Source organism: Primulina tabacum, chromosome 14 (assembly GCF_025594145.1).
Source record: "Primulina tabacum isolate GXHZ01 chromosome 14, ASM2559414v2, whole genome shotgun sequence".
NCBI lineage: Eukaryota > Viridiplantae > Streptophyta > Magnoliopsida > Lamiales > Gesneriaceae > Primulina > Primulina tabacum.
In genome coordinates, this window is record NC_134563.1 from 31,614,590 (window position 1) to 31,633,768 (window position 19,179).

General features: G+C 39.4%; 2 protein-coding genes and 2 long non-coding RNA genes across 5 annotated transcripts; 2 read left to right on the top strand and 2 right to left on the bottom strand.

Moving 5' to 3' along the window:
- Nucleotides 1-603: 603 nt before the first annotated feature.
- On the top strand, nucleotides 604-4,938 carry LOC142525552 (cation/H(+) antiporter 18-like). Of its 2 annotated transcripts, none has more exons than XM_075629866.1 (4): nucleotides 604-815; nucleotides 1,954-2,201; nucleotides 2,518-3,519; nucleotides 3,604-4,938. In XM_075629866.1, exons 2-4 carry the CDS (start codon nucleotides 2,004-2,006, stop codon nucleotides 4,807-4,809), a joined length of 2,406 nt encoding a protein of 801 aa, XP_075485981.1. In that variant the 5' UTR covers nucleotides 604-815; nucleotides 1,954-2,003; the 3' UTR covers nucleotides 4,810-4,938. The 2 variants fall into 2 exon arrangements, with proteins under 2 accessions (XP_075485981.1, XP_075485982.1); XM_075629867.1 differs by lacking the exon at nucleotides 604-815 and adding an exon at nucleotides 1,306-1,458.
- A 586-nt stretch (nucleotides 4,939-5,524) lies between these two features.
- On the bottom strand, nucleotides 5,525-7,256 carry LOC142524779 (uncharacterized). Its single transcript, XR_012814963.1, has 2 exons — nucleotides 6,912-7,256; nucleotides 5,525-6,822 (listed from the first exon to the last, which is right to left on the bottom strand). It is a non-coding gene; the product is annotated as an uncharacterized LOC142524779 (long non-coding RNA).
- Nucleotides 7,257-9,380: 2,124 nt separating this feature from the next.
- On the top strand, nucleotides 9,381-13,865 carry LOC142523951 (uncharacterized). Its single transcript, XM_075627683.1, has 6 exons — nucleotides 9,381-9,941; nucleotides 10,050-10,880; nucleotides 10,935-11,144; nucleotides 11,265-11,387; nucleotides 11,853-12,642; nucleotides 13,009-13,865. The coding sequence occupies exons 1-6, from the start codon at nucleotides 9,381-9,383 to the stop codon at nucleotides 13,863-13,865; spliced, it is 3,372 nt and encodes a 1,123-aa protein (XP_075483798.1).
- A 1,718-nt stretch (nucleotides 13,866-15,583) lies between these two features.
- Nucleotides 15,584-18,014, bottom strand: LOC142524778 (uncharacterized). Its single transcript, XR_012814962.1, has 3 exons — nucleotides 17,823-18,014; nucleotides 17,291-17,396; nucleotides 15,584-17,182 (listed from the first exon to the last, which is right to left on the bottom strand). It is a non-coding gene; the product is annotated as an uncharacterized LOC142524778 (long non-coding RNA).
- Between the last annotated feature and the right edge of the window lie 1,165 nt (nucleotides 18,015-19,179).

The following is a 19,179-nucleotide window of genomic DNA, read 5'->3' on the forward strand; positions in this document are numbered from 1 at the left end:
GCACGACAGCTTCCGAACAGATTTATAATTTCGTCTCCGTAAAAAAAAATATTAAATCAGAAGTTTGCAACGAAGATATTACTTACAACAACCATCCATCTCCCACAGATTGAAACCTGCCATCTTCAGATCTATAAGTTGTGTGGTTTGTGTAAAACGGAAAAAAATAAGTTACCAGTATTTGCAGATATGAAAATACTTTTAACAAGCAGAATCGCAAGTCATCGATGAATCGTGCTTCGTCCTTTCACCATTCATTTCCTAAGAAGCACTGCAGGTGAAGAAGAAATAACGTCGTCCACAACATCTTCAAGGGGAGAGTTGAAAAAAAATCTTTTCAAAGTAGGGTATTTAATTTTGTCAAAAACTTCGATTGTGGAATATGGTTTGTGTTTTCAAGGGTAATTTTGGAATTACATTGAGGTAGTAGAGGGCATGTTAGTCAAACAAAATATTATCCAACTAACAAAAAATGTACCACACATGAAATAATTAATCAAACAATATTACACATCATTCCTTATCAACTACGTATCAATCAAATTATTAATCATTTAGTTATCCCATCACACACATCAAACGGACTCTTAATATTTAAATTATCTTAAAAATCCTCGATCGACATCCGTGTTGCTTCAGCCACCACCTTCTCTCTCGCTCGATATATTTCTCCATAATCCATTCTTCGTATCCCCTACGATTCTTCATCCATTAATGCGAGTACAAATCCTTTCATTTTAAAAAGATCTCGTCTCATCTTTTGCGACGTTTCGGGTTTCTGGCTGCCCGCTTTTCTCAAATTTCCAGAAATTCGAGTAATTTTTTTTTCATGTTTACGTTTTATGCATATAATATCATAAGGATGGTGATGATTTGAAGCAAATTTGAATGCAACCCACGTATGTATACACACATCAATGCATGCACGTGAAGAAATTCTCGAATGGGATGAATAGGGTTTCCCAGATTTTAGATTCGGTGCACCAATTCTTAATGTTCCGAGTATATTTTTTTTTTGTTATTGTTATATACGTGTATGAGTTTTACTGTGGATATTAGTTTCCCAATTTTCAAACCTTCGATGAATTGATGTGAGGTTTTTTTCTTTGATGATTGAGCATTAATCTTTGAATATTTCAAGTTCTTGTACACAATCTTGAAAATGAATATTTCAAGTTCTTGTACACAATCTTGAAAATGATGTATGTAATATTCTAAATATATTCCAATGGATGCTTGATATAATTATCAATTGTGCATAATCTTGGAGTAATATATGTGAGAATAGGCCATTTGATTACCTTTAGTTGACCTTTTTGAGGGAAATAAAAGTTTCGATGGACTTGGTTTTTTATTCTTGTTGCTGGGTGCAATCTATGACAGCCAGCCACATGGTTTTCAATGCTTAAATATTGAGAAAACATAAAGCAGCAAGTTGTGGATTCCTGGTTGAGAAAGGTAGGTTAGACTTCAAAAGGTGTTACTTATATTTATTTTAGACCTCTGATTAAGAATATTAGGTCAGGTATTGGTGTTTGCTCATCCTGAAAAAATACATTTTGTTTTTTTTGAATAAGAACTTTAGGCGTTTTAGTTCATTTGTGGTCATGTTGTTTTCGGATGACGAAAGTCCTCCCATTTCACCTTTGGTTAACTTATTCTGCAAAGGGTGCCGATGAATACGATCCAAAATTTTATTCTTGGAATCCATACGACCAAAAAATGTGAGGTGCAAGAAACAACTTTTTGTGATAGTGCAAGAAACATATCTTGAGAGCATTTGTTTGTACCCTTTACTGAATATCTGCTGTTTCTGCATCCAAATCCAACAAGCCAAGGAACTTTAATTGAATTTTTCTTTTATTTCGACTTTGGAGTGTACACAGTAGATAATATGAAAGATCACTTTTTATGTTAGAGGAATTTGTTGTTTTTGATTATCATAACTCGCAGGCGTTGAATTGAGATCAGCAGCTTCTGGTTAAGGGTTGTTTTGCTGCAAAATGGCTTCGAATGCAACAGTCGTCAAATGTCCATCACCCATGAAGCCTACATCTAACGGTGTCTTCCAAGGAGATGATCCTCTCAATTTTGCACTTCCTCTTGTGATTGTACAGATATGCCTTGTTGTTGTTCTGACACGAGGACTTGCTTATCTTCTCAGGCCACTAAGACAGCCGCGTGTCATTGCCGAAGTTATTGTGAGTAGACTCATGTGATAAAATTCTGTTAAGTCTTTATTTGTCAGTGAGACTTAAAAGGCTCTTGCAAAGCTTGCAGCTATGTGATTTTCGATGATCTTCCTCACGAATAAAAACTACACTTCTAATGGAAAATTACATGTTACGCTTTCATGTATTTTGAGCTTCTCTTGAACTTCCTTTGTGAGCTATTACTGATCTTTGACATCACTGAACAATATTTACTTCTCTACTCTCACAATAAGTCCTCTCTGGATGTGTGATCAATTACCATGAAGTTCTGGAAAGGAATTAACAAATTTTACGATTTTGGCAGGGAGGGATTCTACTTGGTCCATCTGCTTTGGGCCGCAACCAGAAATACCTTCAGGCTATTTTTCCTGCAAGGAGCCTGACTGTTCTTGACACTCTTGCCAATCTTGGTCTTATATTCTTTCTATTCTTGGTAGGGCTTGAGTTGGATCCAAGAGCTCTCAAAAAAACTGGGAAGAAGGCACTAGCCATTGCACTGACAGGAATCAGCGTCCCCTTCCTTATAGGAATCGGGACCTCCTTTGCACTTCGAGCAACAGTTTCCAAAGGCGTAAGCCAAGCCCCGTTTCTCGTATTCATGGGAGTGGCCCTCTCAATTACCGCGTTTCCTGTGTTGGCTCGTATTCTTGCTGAACTGAAGCTCTTAACTACTGATGTTGGCCAAATGGCCATGTCTGCTGCAGCCGTTAATGATGTGGCAGCATGGATTCTACTTGCTCTGGCTATCGCTTTATCTAGCACGGGCCATTCACCAGTTGTGGCCTTGTGGGTTTTCTTGTGTGGGTGTGGTTTTATATTGTTCTGCATAATTGTTGTACCTCCTGTTTTCAAATGGATGGTACGACGATGTCCTGAAGGCGAGCCGGCGGACGAAGTATATATATGTGCTACACTGGCTGCTGTTTTGGCTGCTGGATTTGTGACCGATACAATTGGAATTCATGCTCTTTTCGGGGCGTTTGTGCTTGGAGTTCTTGTTCCAAAAGAGGGACCGTTTGCTGGAGCCCTGGTGGAAAAAATCGAGGATCTCGTGTCCAGCCTGTTTCTTCCTCTGTACTTTGTATCGAGCGGACTCAAGACGAACATAGCTACCATTCAGGGGCCTCAGTCATGGGGTCTTCTCGTTTTGGTAATATTCACGGCTTGTTTTGGAAAGATTGTTGGCACTCTTGTCGTCTCACTCTGCTGCAAGGTTCCCTTCAAAGATGCGTTAACCCTCGGTTTCCTGATGAACACAAAAGGTTTGGTTGAGCTCATTGTCCTTAACATCGGAAAAGATCGAGGGGTAAAATTCATTCTAAACGATAAATCCTCCATTTTCTGGCATCTTGGTTCTTCATCTGATACATGTCTTGTTTTGAATTTGTAGGTTTTGAACGACCAAACATTCGCCATCATGGTTTTAATGGCTTTATTCACGACTTTCATAACAACGCCTATAGTCATAGCTATATACAAGCCAGCACAAATGGCTATATCAGACTTCAAGCACAGAACCATTTGGAGGAAAGAAGCAAGTACCCAACTCAGAATGCTGGCCTGTTTCCACAGCAGTCGAAACGTCCCCTCCTTGATCAATCTCATGGAAGCTTCACGAGGCACTGGAAAAAAGGGAGGATTACGCATCTATGCGATGCATTTGATGGAGCTTTCCGAAAGGTCATCTGCGATACGTATGGTCCACAAGGCCAGAATGAACGGTTTGCCGTTCTGGAACAAGGGGGGTGATTCTGATTCAAATCAGATTGTTGTTGCTTTCGAGACTTTCCAGAACCTCAGCCAAGTCTCCGTGACACCAACAACTGCGATTTCTCGAATGTCAACAATGCACGAGGATATATGTTCTAGCGCCGCAAGGAAGAGGATAGCCATGATCATCCTCCCGTTCCACAAGCATCAAAGACTGGATGGACAGCTGGAGACGACACGAGCTGATCTGAGGCATGTTAACCTGAAGGTCCTCGAACATGCCCCATGCTCAGTCGGCATATTCATCGATCGCGGGCTGGGCGGGACATCCCACGTCTCCGCAAGCAACGTGGACTACACCATCACGTCTTTCTACTTCGGTGGGCATGATGATCGTGAAGCTCTCTCCTACGGTGCCCTCATGGCCGAGCACCCAGGCATCAATTTCAACGTCGTTCATTTCATTGTCGACCCCAAGGTTGTCGGAGGAAGAATCCACCTGGACATAAACGACCGCAACGGCCCCGAGTCAAGGTCAGATGACCAAGAATTTCTTGAAGATTTCAAGAAAAGAGCTTCGAAAGACGGCCCGATCAAGCTCGAAGAGATCGTGGTAAGGGACGATGCTGAAACAGTAGAGGCGATGCGTGCACACAGCCGTTGCAACCTGTTTATCGTCGGGAGGATGCCTGAGGGTCATCTTGCTACAGCTCTTAACAAAAGAAGCGAATGCTCCGAGCTAGGCCCGATCGGCAACTTGTTGATTTCATCTGGGACAGCGTCGGTCCTGGTGGTGCAGCAGTATCGGAGTAAGCTTTCTCTGAAATCTTTGAAAGAAGAGGAGCTAAACCAACACACACACTCACACAGTGTTCCCATGGTTTGATAGATCATGTAAAACTACGAACTCATATTGCATGGGGTGTGCTTGGATTCATATAATTTTCATTGGGTTATTTTATTTTATCAGTAATTCATATTATTATGAAGTTCAAATATATAGAATATAGTTAGCATTTGATATCAAATTATGCTTTTTGTGTATTTAAATGTTCTAAATATTTCTCATAAGCATTTGAAATCAAACCATGCTTTTCCAAAAAAAAATATTTGATTGCTTTTATTTTCAATAATTACTGTATGAAAATTCTTATATTTTGGCTTGAGAACGAAATATTGTATTAAATATGGTTGCATTTTTCGTTCAAAAAAAAAAATAAACACAGAGTAGGTCTTTTATGAAACGATTTCACAAATTTTTATCTGTGAGACGGGTCGACTCTACCGATATTCACAATAAAAAGTAACACTTTTAGCATAAAAATTAGTATTTTTTCATAGATGACTCAAATAAGAGATCCGTCTCATAAAATACGACCTGTGAGACCGTCTCACACAAGTTTTTGCCATAAACACAATATGAAAACAGGCATTTGACTTCTCAATTTTCCCAAACATATTTTATTTTTACATAATATTATTGTATGATGTTTTAATTCGACTCATTATTTCAAAATCTAAAATCCATATACCATTAAATAAATTAAATTAAACTAGATTTGACATCATAAACTCTTTCACAAGAACATAAATTACCCATAAAAATAAAAATACCTTCTAATTGTTTTTCTTTTCAATTTAGTATGGCTTAAACAACAATATGACTTAAACATCCATACACATCTTCTTGTCATCAAAACTTTTGTGAGCGTATTCCCCCGTATTCTCTGCCACGAGTGAACTCAATGAATCTCCAGTTAACTTGCTACGATACTGCTGCACAACAAGAACAGATGCTGAGGTCGAAAGATCATCAGAAATCAACAAATTCCCGACAGGACCGAGTTCCGGGCATTCCCATTTCTTGTTAAGAGCTTCCACAAGTTTACCCTCGGGTATTCTTCCAACAAGAAACAGGTTACAACGACTGTACGTTCGAATCGAATTAACCATTTCTGCATAATCCCTTACCACATTATCTTTGAACTTGATGGAATCGTTGTTCGATACTTTTTCCTTCAGTTGTTTAAGAAATTGTTCATCTGGTTCAGTTTCTTTGACATGATGATCACTGTTCATATCAAGTTGGATGCTATCTCTGACTATTGGCGTCTACGATGAACCGAACGACATTTAGAGTAATCCCAGGGTGCTCGGCCATAAGTGCACCATATGAAAGAGATTCGCGATCATCTGGTCCGCCAAAGAACAAGACTGTGACGACATAAGCAACATTGCTTGCCGATACGTGGGATAAGCCACCGAGCTCACGATCAACTAGAATGGCAACGGAACAAGGGGCATTTTCAAGAACCCTTTTGTTTACATATCTTAAATCACCTCGTGTCGTCTCCAAATGTCCATCTACTCTTGGGTGCTTATGGAATGGAAGGATGATTATTGCCAGCCTTTTCCTTTGAGCGCTCTTGCATATGTCCACGTGCATAGTAGACATTGCAGAGATAGCAGCTGTTGGTCGAACAGAGACTTGGCTAAGATGCTGGAATGCCTCAAAGGCAACGACAATTTGATTCTTATCAGAAACGTGACCCTTTCTCCAAAAGGGCATTCCATTATTTCGTACCTTATGCGCCATTAACATGGCAGACGATCTTTCAGAAAGCTCCATTAGGTGCATCACGTAAACGTGAAGGCCCCCTCTTTTTCCTGTACCCCGTGAGATTTCCATGAGATTGATGAACGTGGGAATGTTTCTTGTACTGTGGAAACAGGCCAACATTCGAAGTTGAGTGCTGGATTCCTTCCTCTGAATTGTTCTGTGCTTGTATTCTGATTTAGTAATATTGGCTGGCTTGTAAATTGTTACAAGAGGAGTTGTTATAAACGTCGTGAATAGGGCCATTAAAACCATGATGGCAAATGTTTAATCGTTCAAGACCTACACAGTCAAAAAGGACAAATTTATATGACCAACAAATCAAGAAACTAGAAAAGAGAGCAGCTAATCGTGATGGAATGGCAATTTACCCCTCGGTCTTTACCGATGTTAAGAACAATGAGCTCGACTAAACCTTTAGTGTTCATCAGGAAACCAAGCGTTAATGCCTCTCTAAATGGGATTTTGCAGCAGAGCGAAACGCAAACCGTGCCTACAACCTTCCCAAAACAGGCTGTTGATATGACCAAAACAAGAAGGCCCCAAGACTGAGCTCCTTGAATGGTGGCTACGTTTGTCTTGAGCCCACTCGACACAAAGTACAGAGGAAGAAAAAGACCAGAAACTAGGTCCTCGAGTTTTTCCACGAGGGATAAGGCAAAAGGCGCCTCTTTTGGAACGAGAACTCCGAGCACAAAAGCACCGAAAAGAGCGTGAATTCCTGTGAGGCCCAATACTTCAAATAAGCCCAGCCCATTTCCCATTTTTATTATAATTACCCAAACCATTTCTATGAGATAGCGTACAGCAGATTAGAGTTCTCTTCCATTCCAGTAGCTTTCGGCCCTTCTTCGTGACTTTCTGCCTCAGCCGCGTTGCTCTGTTAGAGGCTGGAGTTGAAGTGCAGCACCTAGCCATCTTCTTCCTTCAACCTATTAGTTACTTTCCTGCCATGAATCGGTAGGTGGCGAGCTCGATTTGGCTTGATATCCAGCAGCAGTGCGCGTAGCTTCGATTCGGATTTAGGTAAGGTTTTAGCTTCGATTTTGGTTGTTCTTGGTGTGTTAGTTTGCAAAAGTGAAGAATTGAGTTTTTCCCCTAATTTCCAGCTAGGTTTCCGGCGTGAACAGTATTTTCCGGCGACTTTTCCGACGAACCATTTTCGCGAGATCACCATTGTGTGTTTAAGCTTCGTTTCTTGAGGTATTAAGCTTGGAATTTCAGAATTTGTATGGGTTTAATAGGCTGTCCGGAATTCGATTTTTTAACCGAGCCGATTTAAATTGTTTTAGTCGTTTGGTATGCATTGTATTGAAGTGTATAGCGAATTTATATTGTAGGTTTTATTGTTGGGCGAGTTCAGTCGATAATCCTTAAGAATTTGCCGTGGTATTGTAAGTTGCAATTGAGGTACGTTCAAACCTATATCATTATGACGCTTATATTGGCGTGTAAGAATATTCGGTGAATGTTGTTTGCTATTATGTGCATTGAATGTTTATTTTGATGCATTCATGCATTAATTATGTTGGCATAACATATTGAGTCTTGACTCCTTTGACGGCTATTTATGTTGATTCTGTTGAGATATTGAGTCATTAGAGGGACGAGTGGGTTAGGATTAGCCACATTCCCAGATGACAGCTAGGGACGAGCGACTTAGCTACTCGCATTCTCGATGCTACATGCATGGACGAGCGGCGATTTGATGCTGCATTCCTGGCACGGGTGGCCACTGTTACTGTCGATGATGCTATTCGTTTGGACTCCATTTGGTATCCGTTATTCCATTGTTACCATTCATGCATCGCATAGCATTGCATTTACTTGATATTATTGCATGTCTTTTATATGCGTCGTGATTTTACTGGTTTGTCGTACTGGGGTCCGACCCCTGTTTTCTTTTGATGTTGTGGTTGTTTTTGATGCCATAGCAGGTCATTCCAGGGGTTTTGACGCGTCTGGTGGAGCGTCAGGGAGTGGTACCCAGTAGTCAGTTGGTTTGTGTCAGAGTTCCCTGATATTTATATATATTATTCTGGTTTGATACATTTGCCAGGGAGATGCCCTGTGTAGTTGTATGGTTATGTTTTAATGTTGTTTGGATTTTATTTGTGGTATGTTGTGTCTAGTTCTGGCCAGTGCGGCTGTAGGATGTTGGTGTGGTTGATTGTGAACTTGGTATTATTTTCGAGCGTATATTGTTATTGTTGTGTTTCGAAATTTTTTGGGATGTCCTACTTATGGGGAGGTCATGTCGAAATTTATGTAGGCCCTAATGAACGTTTTAAACTCGTTTTCGCTGTTTACACCATTAAATCCTTGTTGTGTGGTAATTAAATATCAATTAAGAGCACGGGCCCTGACAGTTTGGTATCAGAGCGTAACTGGGATACGCTCGAATTAGAGTCTAGGACACTCGAGTTTAGACACAAATAAAATGATTGTGCATGTGTTTGATTATTTGTTCTTACTTGTTTCTATGTTTTGACTTAATTGTATCAGCATGAATAGAACGTATAGTTGATTAAGTTGTCATTTAATTTAGAATTTCCTATTAGTTTAAGTTTATGCTCTTGTAATCAACCGATTATTTTGTTTCTGCCTGTGGATTAAATATTTGTGTCTTGTAGATGGCACCTGGTCGTAAGGGCAGAAAAGGAAAGGAAGTTGTTCAGGAATCTGAAGCTCCTAATGTTAGAGGACTTAACGAGACTGATTGGGGAAGACGAGGTCGTCGTCCTCGTGGTGAAGCACGAAATGCTAACGTTGAGCATGAAGTGGATCAGTTGACTAGAGGAATGGGTAAAATGGAACTTGTGATATCCCGATTTTAGAACATGCGTCCTCCTCGATTCTTTGGGAATGAAGATGGTGAGAAATCTATAGCATGGCTAAATAGTATGAAGCGTTTGTTCAATATGTTGGAGTACACTCCTGACTTGCAGCTTAAGTTGGTTATTTGTCAATTAAAAGACCGAGCTCAGTTATGGTGGGAAACTACTGAGGAAGCTTTGAAAGAATCAGGTGAAAGAGTTACTTGGGATGTATTTTGCGCTCAGTTTGCTCGAGAGTATTCACCGCCTTCATATTATTCGGCCAAGGAAGCTGAATTCAATAGATTGACTCCGGGTAACATGACTGTAGTGGAGTACGCTTCTCAATTTTCAGCGCTTCTTGCCTATGTTCCTCATGTTGCTAGCAGTGATCGGAACAAGCTATCTCATTTTATGCAAGGATTGAATCGAACAATTTGTACTTTAGTGGTAGCTGGAGCGCCTGTTAATTATGCCGATGCCGTTGAGAAAGCCAAGAATGTGGAGGCAAGTCTACTTTTGGCAGAACCACAGTCAGTTCAACCAGGTTTTCCTCAGAGTTTCGGAGGTAATGTGCCGATGCCAGTGAGTGCACCATTATACCGTCCTTTACTGCCGTACCATCCTACGCAGTCTTATCAGCAACCAAAGCAGCAAAATTTTAAGGCCAAAGGAAAACAATTCAAGAAATAGACTCGTAGCAGTTCTTCTAGTTCCGGCAGTCAGCGTGGAAGTTCAGTTGGGTCACCAGGTGGAGTATTTTGTGATCGTTGTGGTGGTAAGCATTTCAGCACTCAGTGTACGGGAGTTCAGGGATCTTGTAATATCTGTGGGCAAGTTGGACATTATGCTAGAGTATGTTCGAATGCAGCGAGACAACAATTTCAGCAACCTCAGTTTGGTCAGGGTTTTAGAGGACAAGCAACTAGACCTTTTGTTCCGACTCAGTCTTTTCAGCAGTCTAGCTATCCTCAGCCTAGAGGTTCTGCACAGCAGCGTTTTCCCGGGCCACAGCAGGCTAGAGTTCATGCTCTAACTCAGGATCAGGTTCAAGACGCACCGGGCGGAGTTATCGCAGGTATCTGTCTTATTTTTAATCATCCCGCTCGTATATTGATAGACACAGGAGCATCTCATTCATTTGTATCTGTTGTATTTGTTAATGAGCATGAGATTGCTGCTACTCCGTTGATAGATACTGTGTCAGTCTCTACACCTGCTGGTGTATATTTGATGTCTCATGAGATAATTCTGAATTGTGTTATTAGATTCGATGATAATATTATGATAACTAATCTCATCAAGCTGGATATGTCTAACTTCGACTGTATTCTGGGAATGGATACTCTGTCTAATTATCGAGCTACCGTTGATTGTTTCCATGGAGTCGTCAGATTCAGACCGTATTATGGCAGTAAATGGAATTTTTACGGTAGTGATTCGCAATCACGTATTCCATTAGTGTCAGCAATGGAAATGTTTAGAATCTTGTCGACAGGAAATGAAGGATTCATGATCTATGCAGTTGATGCGACACAGGGAAAAATATTTTAAGTTTCTGATATTCCTGTTGTCAAGGAATTCCCTGATGTATTTCCCGGTGAAATTCCTGGATTTCCACCCCAGAGGGAAATCGATTTTAGCATTGAGTTGGTGTCCGGGACAAATCCTATTTCTAGAGCACCATATCGTTTGGCTCCGGCGGAATTGAAAGAACTCAAAGAGCAATTACAGGACTTACTGGAAAAAGGCTATATTAGACCAAGTATGTCACCTTGGGGAGCTCCGGTATTGTTTGTCAAGAAGAAAGACGGAAAGATGAGAATGTGCATTGATTACAGGCAGTTGAACAAAGCTACTGTGAAGAATAAGTATCATCTGCCGCGTATCGATGACTTGTTTGATCAGTTGCAAGGTACATCAGTGTATTCAAAGATAGATCTTCGTTCTGGCTACCATCAGCTTCGAGTTCGAGAGGAAGATGTTCCGATGACAGCATTTCGAACACGTTATGGGCATTATGAATTTCTAGTTATGCCTTTTGGATTGACTAATGCTCCTGCGGTTTTTATGGATTTGATGAATCGTGTTTTTCGAGAATTTATAGACAGATTTGTTATTGTCTTCATAGATGACATTTTGATTTATTCAAAAACAAAGAAGGAGCATCGAGAACATTTAAGGTTGGTCCTCCAGACACTCAGAGCAGCGCAATTGTATGCAAAATTTTCTAAATGTGAATTCTGGCTGGACAGAGTTGTATTTCTGGGTCATGTTATACCAGCTCAAGGAGTATCAGTGGATCCTAGTAAAGTGGAAGCTGTTATCAATTGGCCAACACCGACGAATATTTCCGATATTCGCAGTTTCTTGGGATTGGCAGGATATTATAGGCATTTCATTGAAGGATTTTCGATTATAGCAAGGCGTATGACTCAATTAACGCAAAAAGATCGACGTTTTGTGTGGACTGATGAATGTGAGTCAAGTTTTCAGACTTTGAAGGAAAAGTTGACAACAGCTCCAGTGCTAGCTTTGCCATTAGGCTCAGGTGGATATGTTGTTTGTTCAGATGCATCCCTAAATGGACTTGGATGTGTTCTAATGCAAAATGGGCGAGTGATTGCATATGCTTCTCGTCAGTTGAAGCCGCATGAGACCCGATATCCAGTTCATGACTTAGAGTTGGCTGCTATTGTGTTTGCATTGAAGTTATGGCGTCATTATCTGTACGGTGAGCAGTTTGTGATTTATTCGGATCACAAGAGTCTTAAATATCTTTTCTCACAGCCTGACTTGAACATGAGACAACGTCTATGGATGGAGTTACTTAAAGACTTTGATTGTGAGATTCAGTATCAACCAGGGCGAATGAATCTTGTTGCAGATGCTCTCAGCAGGAAAGTTCAGAATGCTATGCTGACATCTCTGACTATCACTAAAGTTCACGAGCACTTGGGAACTTCAGGATGGACTTATCAGATCAGTAGAGACTACTTTATAGTGTCATCTATTCAAGTCGAGCCACAGATTTTGTCCAAAATCAAAGCAACACAGAAGACCGATCCGCACATTCATAGATTGAAAGAATTATCTCGAACAGGTCAGACAGAAAAGTTTAGTGTTGCTTCAGATGGTAGTCTGCGCTTTAATGGTAGACTTGTGGTTCCAAATTTGATAGATTTGAAAGAAGTCATACTAAAGGAAGCACATTGTAGTCGACACAGTATTCACCCAGGAATTCGAAAGATGTATCATACCTTGAGAGCTCATTATTGGTGGGAAGGTATGAAGAAAGATATTTCTCATTTTGTGGCTAAATGTTTAACGTGTCAGCAAGTTAAAGCCGAGAGAATGAGACCTGGTGGAATGTTACATAGTCTTGAAGTGCCACAGTGGAACTGGGAGCACATTGCTATGGATTTTGTGACTCATCTACCTCATTCTAATCGTGGTTGTGATGCGATTTGGGTGATTGTTGATAGATTGTCTAAATCAGCTCATTTTATCCCGTATGATCGTACTTGTACTTACATGAAAATGGCGAAGCTGTACATTGATCATATAGTGAGATTGCATGGTGTGCCAGTAACCAAAGTATCTGATCGTGATCCAAGGTTTGCTTCGAAGTTTTGGGGAAGTTTGCAATCAGCTTTGGGTTCAAAGTTGACTATGAGCACCGCCTATCACCCGCAGACAGATGGTCAGTCAGAAAGAACCATCCAGACTCTAGAGTATATGTTACGAGCAGTAGTGATGGATTTCAAAGGTGGTTGGCAAGAATCATTGTCTTTGGTTGAATTCTCTTACAATAATAGTTTTCAGGCAACAATCGGTATGGCACCATTTAAAGCTTTGTATGGAAGAAAGTGCAGATCGCCGATATGTTGGGAAGATGTAGGAGAAAGACAGATGTCAAGACCAGAATTTATTCAAGAGATGAAAGATAAAGTTGAATTGATCAGGAAAAGGATGAAAACAGCCCAAGATCGTCAAGCCAGTTATGCTAATAAAAGGCGTAGACCTTTAGAGTTCCAAGTGGGCGATTATGTTTTCTTGAAAGTATCACCATTCCGGGGTACCATGAGATTTGGACATAAAGGGAAGTTAGCTCCGCGTTATATTGGTCCGTATATGATTGTTGAGAGGATTGGCACATTGGCTTATCGTTTGGACTTGCCGCCGAGTTTGTATTTGATACATAATGTGTTTCATGTATCTATGTTGCGGAAGTATGAGCCAGATCCGTCTCATATCTTGAATGTCGAGGATGTGGAGTTGGACAGTTCTCTTAGCTATGTTGAACATCCTATGCAAATTTTGGACCGTAAGGAAAGACAGCTCAGGAACAAGACGATTCCATTGGTTTTGGTACAATGGAGTAGGCATGGAAGAGAAGAATCTACATGGGAATTAGAGGCAAAGATGCGACAAGAATGGCCTCATTTGTTTGAGAATATAATGAATTACGCGATGTATTCTGAATTTCCTATGTATTATCAGATGTAATGTTGTGGATATCAGTGTTGTGTTTGTTAGATTTCGAGGACGAAATCTTTTATTAGTAGGGGAGAATGTGAGGCCCAATACTTAAAATAAGCCCATGCCATTTCCCATTTTTATTATAATTACCCAAACCATTTCTATGAGATAGCGTACAGCAGATTAGAGTTATCTTCCATTCAAGTAGCTTTCGGCCCTTCTTCGTGACTTTCTGCCTCAGCCGCGTTGCTCCGTTAGAGGCTGGAGTTGAAGTGCATCACCTAGCCATCTTCTTCCTTCAACCTATTAGCTACTTTCCTGCCATGAATCGATAGGTGGCGAGCTCGATTTGGCTTGATTTCCAGCAGCAGTGCGCGTAGCTTCGATTCGGATTTAGGTAAGGTTTTAGCTTCGATTTTGGTTTTTCTTGGTGTGTTAGTTTGCAAAAGTGAAGAATTGAGTTTTTCCCCTAATTTCCAGCTAGGTTTCCGGCGTGAACAGTATTTTCCGGTGACTTTTTCGACGAGCCATTTTCGCGAGATCACCATTGTGTGTTTAAGCTTCGTTTCTTGAGGTATTAAGCTTGGAATTTCAGAATTTGTATGGGTTTAATAGGCTGTCCGGAATTCGATTTTTTAACCGAGCCGATTTAAATTGTTTTAGTCAGTTTGGTATGCATTGTATTGAAGTGTATAGCGAATTTATATTGTAGGTTTTATTGTTGGGCGAGTTCAGTCGATAATCCTTAAGAATTTGCCGTGGTATTGTAAGTTGCAATTGAGGTACGTTCAAACCTATATCATTATGACGCTTATATTGGCGTGTAAGAATATTCAGTGAATGTTGTTTGCTATTATGTGCATTGAATGTTTATTTTGATGCATTCATGCATTAATTATGTTGGCATAACATATTGAGCATTGACTCCTTTGACGGCTATTTATGTTGATTCTGTTGAGATATTGAGTCATCAGAGGGACGAGTGTGTTAGGATTAGCCACATTCTCAGATGACAGCTAGGGACGAGTGACTTAGCTACTCGCATTCCCGATGCTACATGCATGGACGAGCGGCGATTTGATGCTGCATTCCTGGCACGGGTGGCCACTGTTACTGTCGATGATGCTATTCGTTTGGACTCCATTTGGTATCCGTTATTCCATTGTTACCATTCATGCATCGCATAGCATTGCATTTACTTGATATTATTGCATGTCTTTTATATGCGTCGTGATTTTACTGGTTTGTCGTACTGGGGTCCGACCCCTGTTTTCTTTTGATGTTGTGGTTGTTTTTGATGCCATAGCAGGTCATTCCAGGGGTTTTGACGCGTCTGGTGGAGCGTCAGGGAGTGGTACCCAGTAGTCAGTTGGTTTGTGTCAGAGTTCCCAGATATTTATATATATTATTCTGGTTTGATACATTTGCCAGGGAGATGCCATGTGTAGTTGTATGGTTATGTTTTAATGTTGTTTGGATTTTATTTGTGGTATCTTGTGTCTAGTTCTGGCCAGTGCGGCTGTAGGATGTTGGTGTGGTTGATTGTGAACTTGGTATTATTTTCGAGCGTATATTGTTATTGTTGTGTTTCGAAATTTTTTGGGATATCCTACTTATGGGGAGGTCATGTCGAAATTTCTGTAGGCCCTAATGAACGTTTTAAACTCGTTTTCGCTGTTTACACCATTAAATCCTTGTTGTGTGGTAATTAAATATCAATTAATAGCACGGACTCTGACAATTCCAATGGTAACTGTGACAAATCCAGCAGCCAAAACGGCAACCAATGTAGCACAGACATATATCTCATCCACTGGCTCACCTTCAGCGCAACGTTGTGCCATCCATTTAAAAATATGCGGGGCCACAAATATGCATGGCAACACGAAACCAGAACCACACAAGAACACCCATATCGAAACAACGGGAGAACGACCTGTGCCAGATAGAGCAATAGCAAGAGCAAGTAGAATCCACGCCGCCATATCATTCACTGCCGCGGCAGACATGGCCATTCGCCCGACATCGGTAGTTAATAGCTTGAGCTCGGCCAGAATACGAGCCAAGACAGGAAAGGCAGTGATGGAGAGGGCTACTCCCATGAATACAAGAAACAGGCCTTCGCTTACACCTTTGGATATGGTAGCTCTGAGCACAAATGAGGTCCCGATTCCTAAGACAAACGGGAGACTAATTCCTGCCACAGCGATGCTCATCGCTTTTTTCCCAGTTCGCCTGAGAGCCTTTGGGTCAAGTTCAAGACCCCTCCCTGCCAACATCCCACCGTAAAAGTGTCATAACCCAACTTCTTACCATCACTCACAAAAACGATTTCTGTAACGCATTGTTCCAAATATTTTCGTTATCTGTGACGCTAATCTCAATATTGTTGAGAGAAACAATCATAATGTCATTGCCGCTGAAATCTTATGCTTGTAAAAACTTGTTTGGATTACAAAATAATAGCAAAGGAGGAAAGGAAGAAAAATACATATATTTATAGCAAAAACATTTGCCGACGGAAAATATATACATAAATCAAAAAATGTGCAGCGTCACAAAATTAGTTGGACAAATACAGCTGCAAGTGCTAAAGGAGACCCATAAATTTAACATTAATTTTACTACAAATTATGAAAATAATTCAAAATCTTGATTCGATTGCAGTTCAGTTCTCAATGTCAGCTGATCCAATATTATTTTTCCAACGCAACCTCAATCTCAGACAGAACAATCTCTGGGAAATAAAAATATTGATCCATGATTAGGTAGATGTGAATGTTGTTTTATTCTTGTTGAATATATTTCACTCAAGAGGGAATTTAGGTCCTGATGTCAAAATCTTCCCCAAATAGGCAAACAAAAATAAAAATTCTAAAGCAGTCCATCCAACTTAAGTACAGTACTGGTGAGAACACTATCTCAAATCAACAATTCTCTACTATAAAATGGCTGATGAAGTAACATCTGAAATTTTGAATTCTAAAACATCTTCCCTAAAGCAGAGAAACTTGTAACAGGTAGTGTAAGAGATCAAGACAACAAAATTGTGCAAAGTAAAAAAGATTAGCAAAGGAAACCTAAAGTCACAATGGTCTCAGCAATGACGCGTGGCTGTCTTAGCGGCCTTAGGATATATGCAAGTACTCGTGTGAGCGCAACTACAAGGCATATCTGCACAATCACAAGAGCAAGTGCAAAATGCAGAGGATTGTCCCCTTGGAAGATCCCATTAGAGGAGGCCTTCATAGGTGGCGGACAATCGATTGTGGAAATAGAAGCCATATTGGAGGGGAAAAAACACACCAAACAAAAGAGGAATGACTAATTTCCCTGGTTCAAACCTGCGTGCATACATGACCAACAAAATCCAGATTAGATGACAACTGATTAAAAAGAACATCATACCAACGTCCAAACCAAATGATCCATCCAAAAAAGCGAGACATCACCTTATAGTTAATATTCGATTGACTCGGAATTCTTGTTAACATATATCATCCGACCGCTCTTGGGATCCAAGCAACTGAAGCCCTGATGAACAACAAAGATTCCCCTCTAAATGCAACAACAGATCCCACACATTTAAGGATTTTAGAACCAAATAAAGTAAGTTATCAACTAATTACAATACAGAAAAGCTTATGGTTGTCAAATGTACGATTAATGAGCGTAAACGTAAAAAGATCAACTTCAAGAAAATATCTAACAATCCATTTCACAACCTTTTTCCAAATCGTAACAGCAATATACATATCAACATCAAGAAACATTACTAGGAACATAGTAGGAATGAAAAGGAAAAAAATGGACTTTTCATCTGACTTTTCAAAAGCAGAACATTCTCAATTCCCATGTGCAAATATATTTTAGATGAGCCCCAATCAATTCATAAACTCAAGAAAATGCAGAAATTGTTCTCTAATCCATCCCAGATTCGAGCAAAAATTCATAAAGATCATCACGCAGGGGGCTCAAACAAACCTGAACATGTAGGAGAAGTTTGTTCTGAGAAGATGGCCGTAACACTAACATTTACACCATCTCTCAAGTCAATAATTTCTCAGAATCTTCTCTCTCAGACATGAAAAATTGATGTTAGAGGGAAAAATTGCAGAGCAGGAAGATTTGTTTTGGCGGTCCTGCAACGGAAGACTCGCTCACGTGTTATGAACGAGGAATAAAAAGAAATGTCAATACTTATAAGTACGATGAGTACAAAATATTTTACTTAAAACATCCTCATTTTAATATTTATTTTCTATTAATCATATTTTTTTATGATAAAATTCGCTTTGAGAAATTTCATACTAAACTCTTTAGTTCATTTCTACACTTGTAATTGTAAATGAAAAGATTTTACGGTTTAATGTGATTTTGAAATGAAGAATGAATGAGTATTTACATATGAAGTTAGTTAAGAAAATAAAAAATAAAAACATCATTGTTTACGTAATCAAATCAACTATTTTTTACTAACTCAAACTATGTGTTAATTATTTTTTATAGTGTGTTATTGAATTTCACAACGTTAATATCTTGGTCATTATATTAGATCTGTTTTCATTTTTGTGAATCTTCTAATATATCTCGTATCCAAAGATAGCGAACATCAATATGTTTTGATCTTGAATGCATTGAAGAATTATTTCTAAGATGAATTGCACTCTAACTATCACATAACAATTGCTCACATGTTGGATAAACGAGGTACCATCTAGTGAAACATCATAACTAGTGTCAAAAATTGAATAAGATGAACATCAATATTTATAATGATTCACCTCAAAATTGAACTACGTTCACTCTAAATCTCTCAGCGAAATCACTTCTTTTTTAATAACAAAGAAGACAATAGAATTGAGAAACAAAGTATTTCAATCAGAACACTCTGATTTTAACATTCACTTTCTCTCTACTGATCATATTCCTTCCTAGGATAAAACACTCATTAATAACTCTCACACTAAATCCTCTAGTTTACTTCTACACTTGTGTTTGTAGATGAGAGAATTTTGTGTTTTGGTGTGATTTTGAAATGAAGAATAGATAAATATTTACGGTTGAAGTTCAAGGAAGAAAACAAAAAATAAAACATCATTGCTTACATAACCAAACCGAACATTTTTTACTAACTCAAACCATATACTAATTATTTGTTAAAGTGTGTTATTAAATTCGGCTTGAATATTAGCAATTCTATCATTCAAGCACATTTTGTGAATTTAATCAGACTTGCAACATATCTGCATTATTCCAACTTCCATTTTGGCAATCTTTTTTCATCATATCAGATCCGTTTTCATTTGTATGAATCTTTTCAAGCTTTAACAACTTCTTC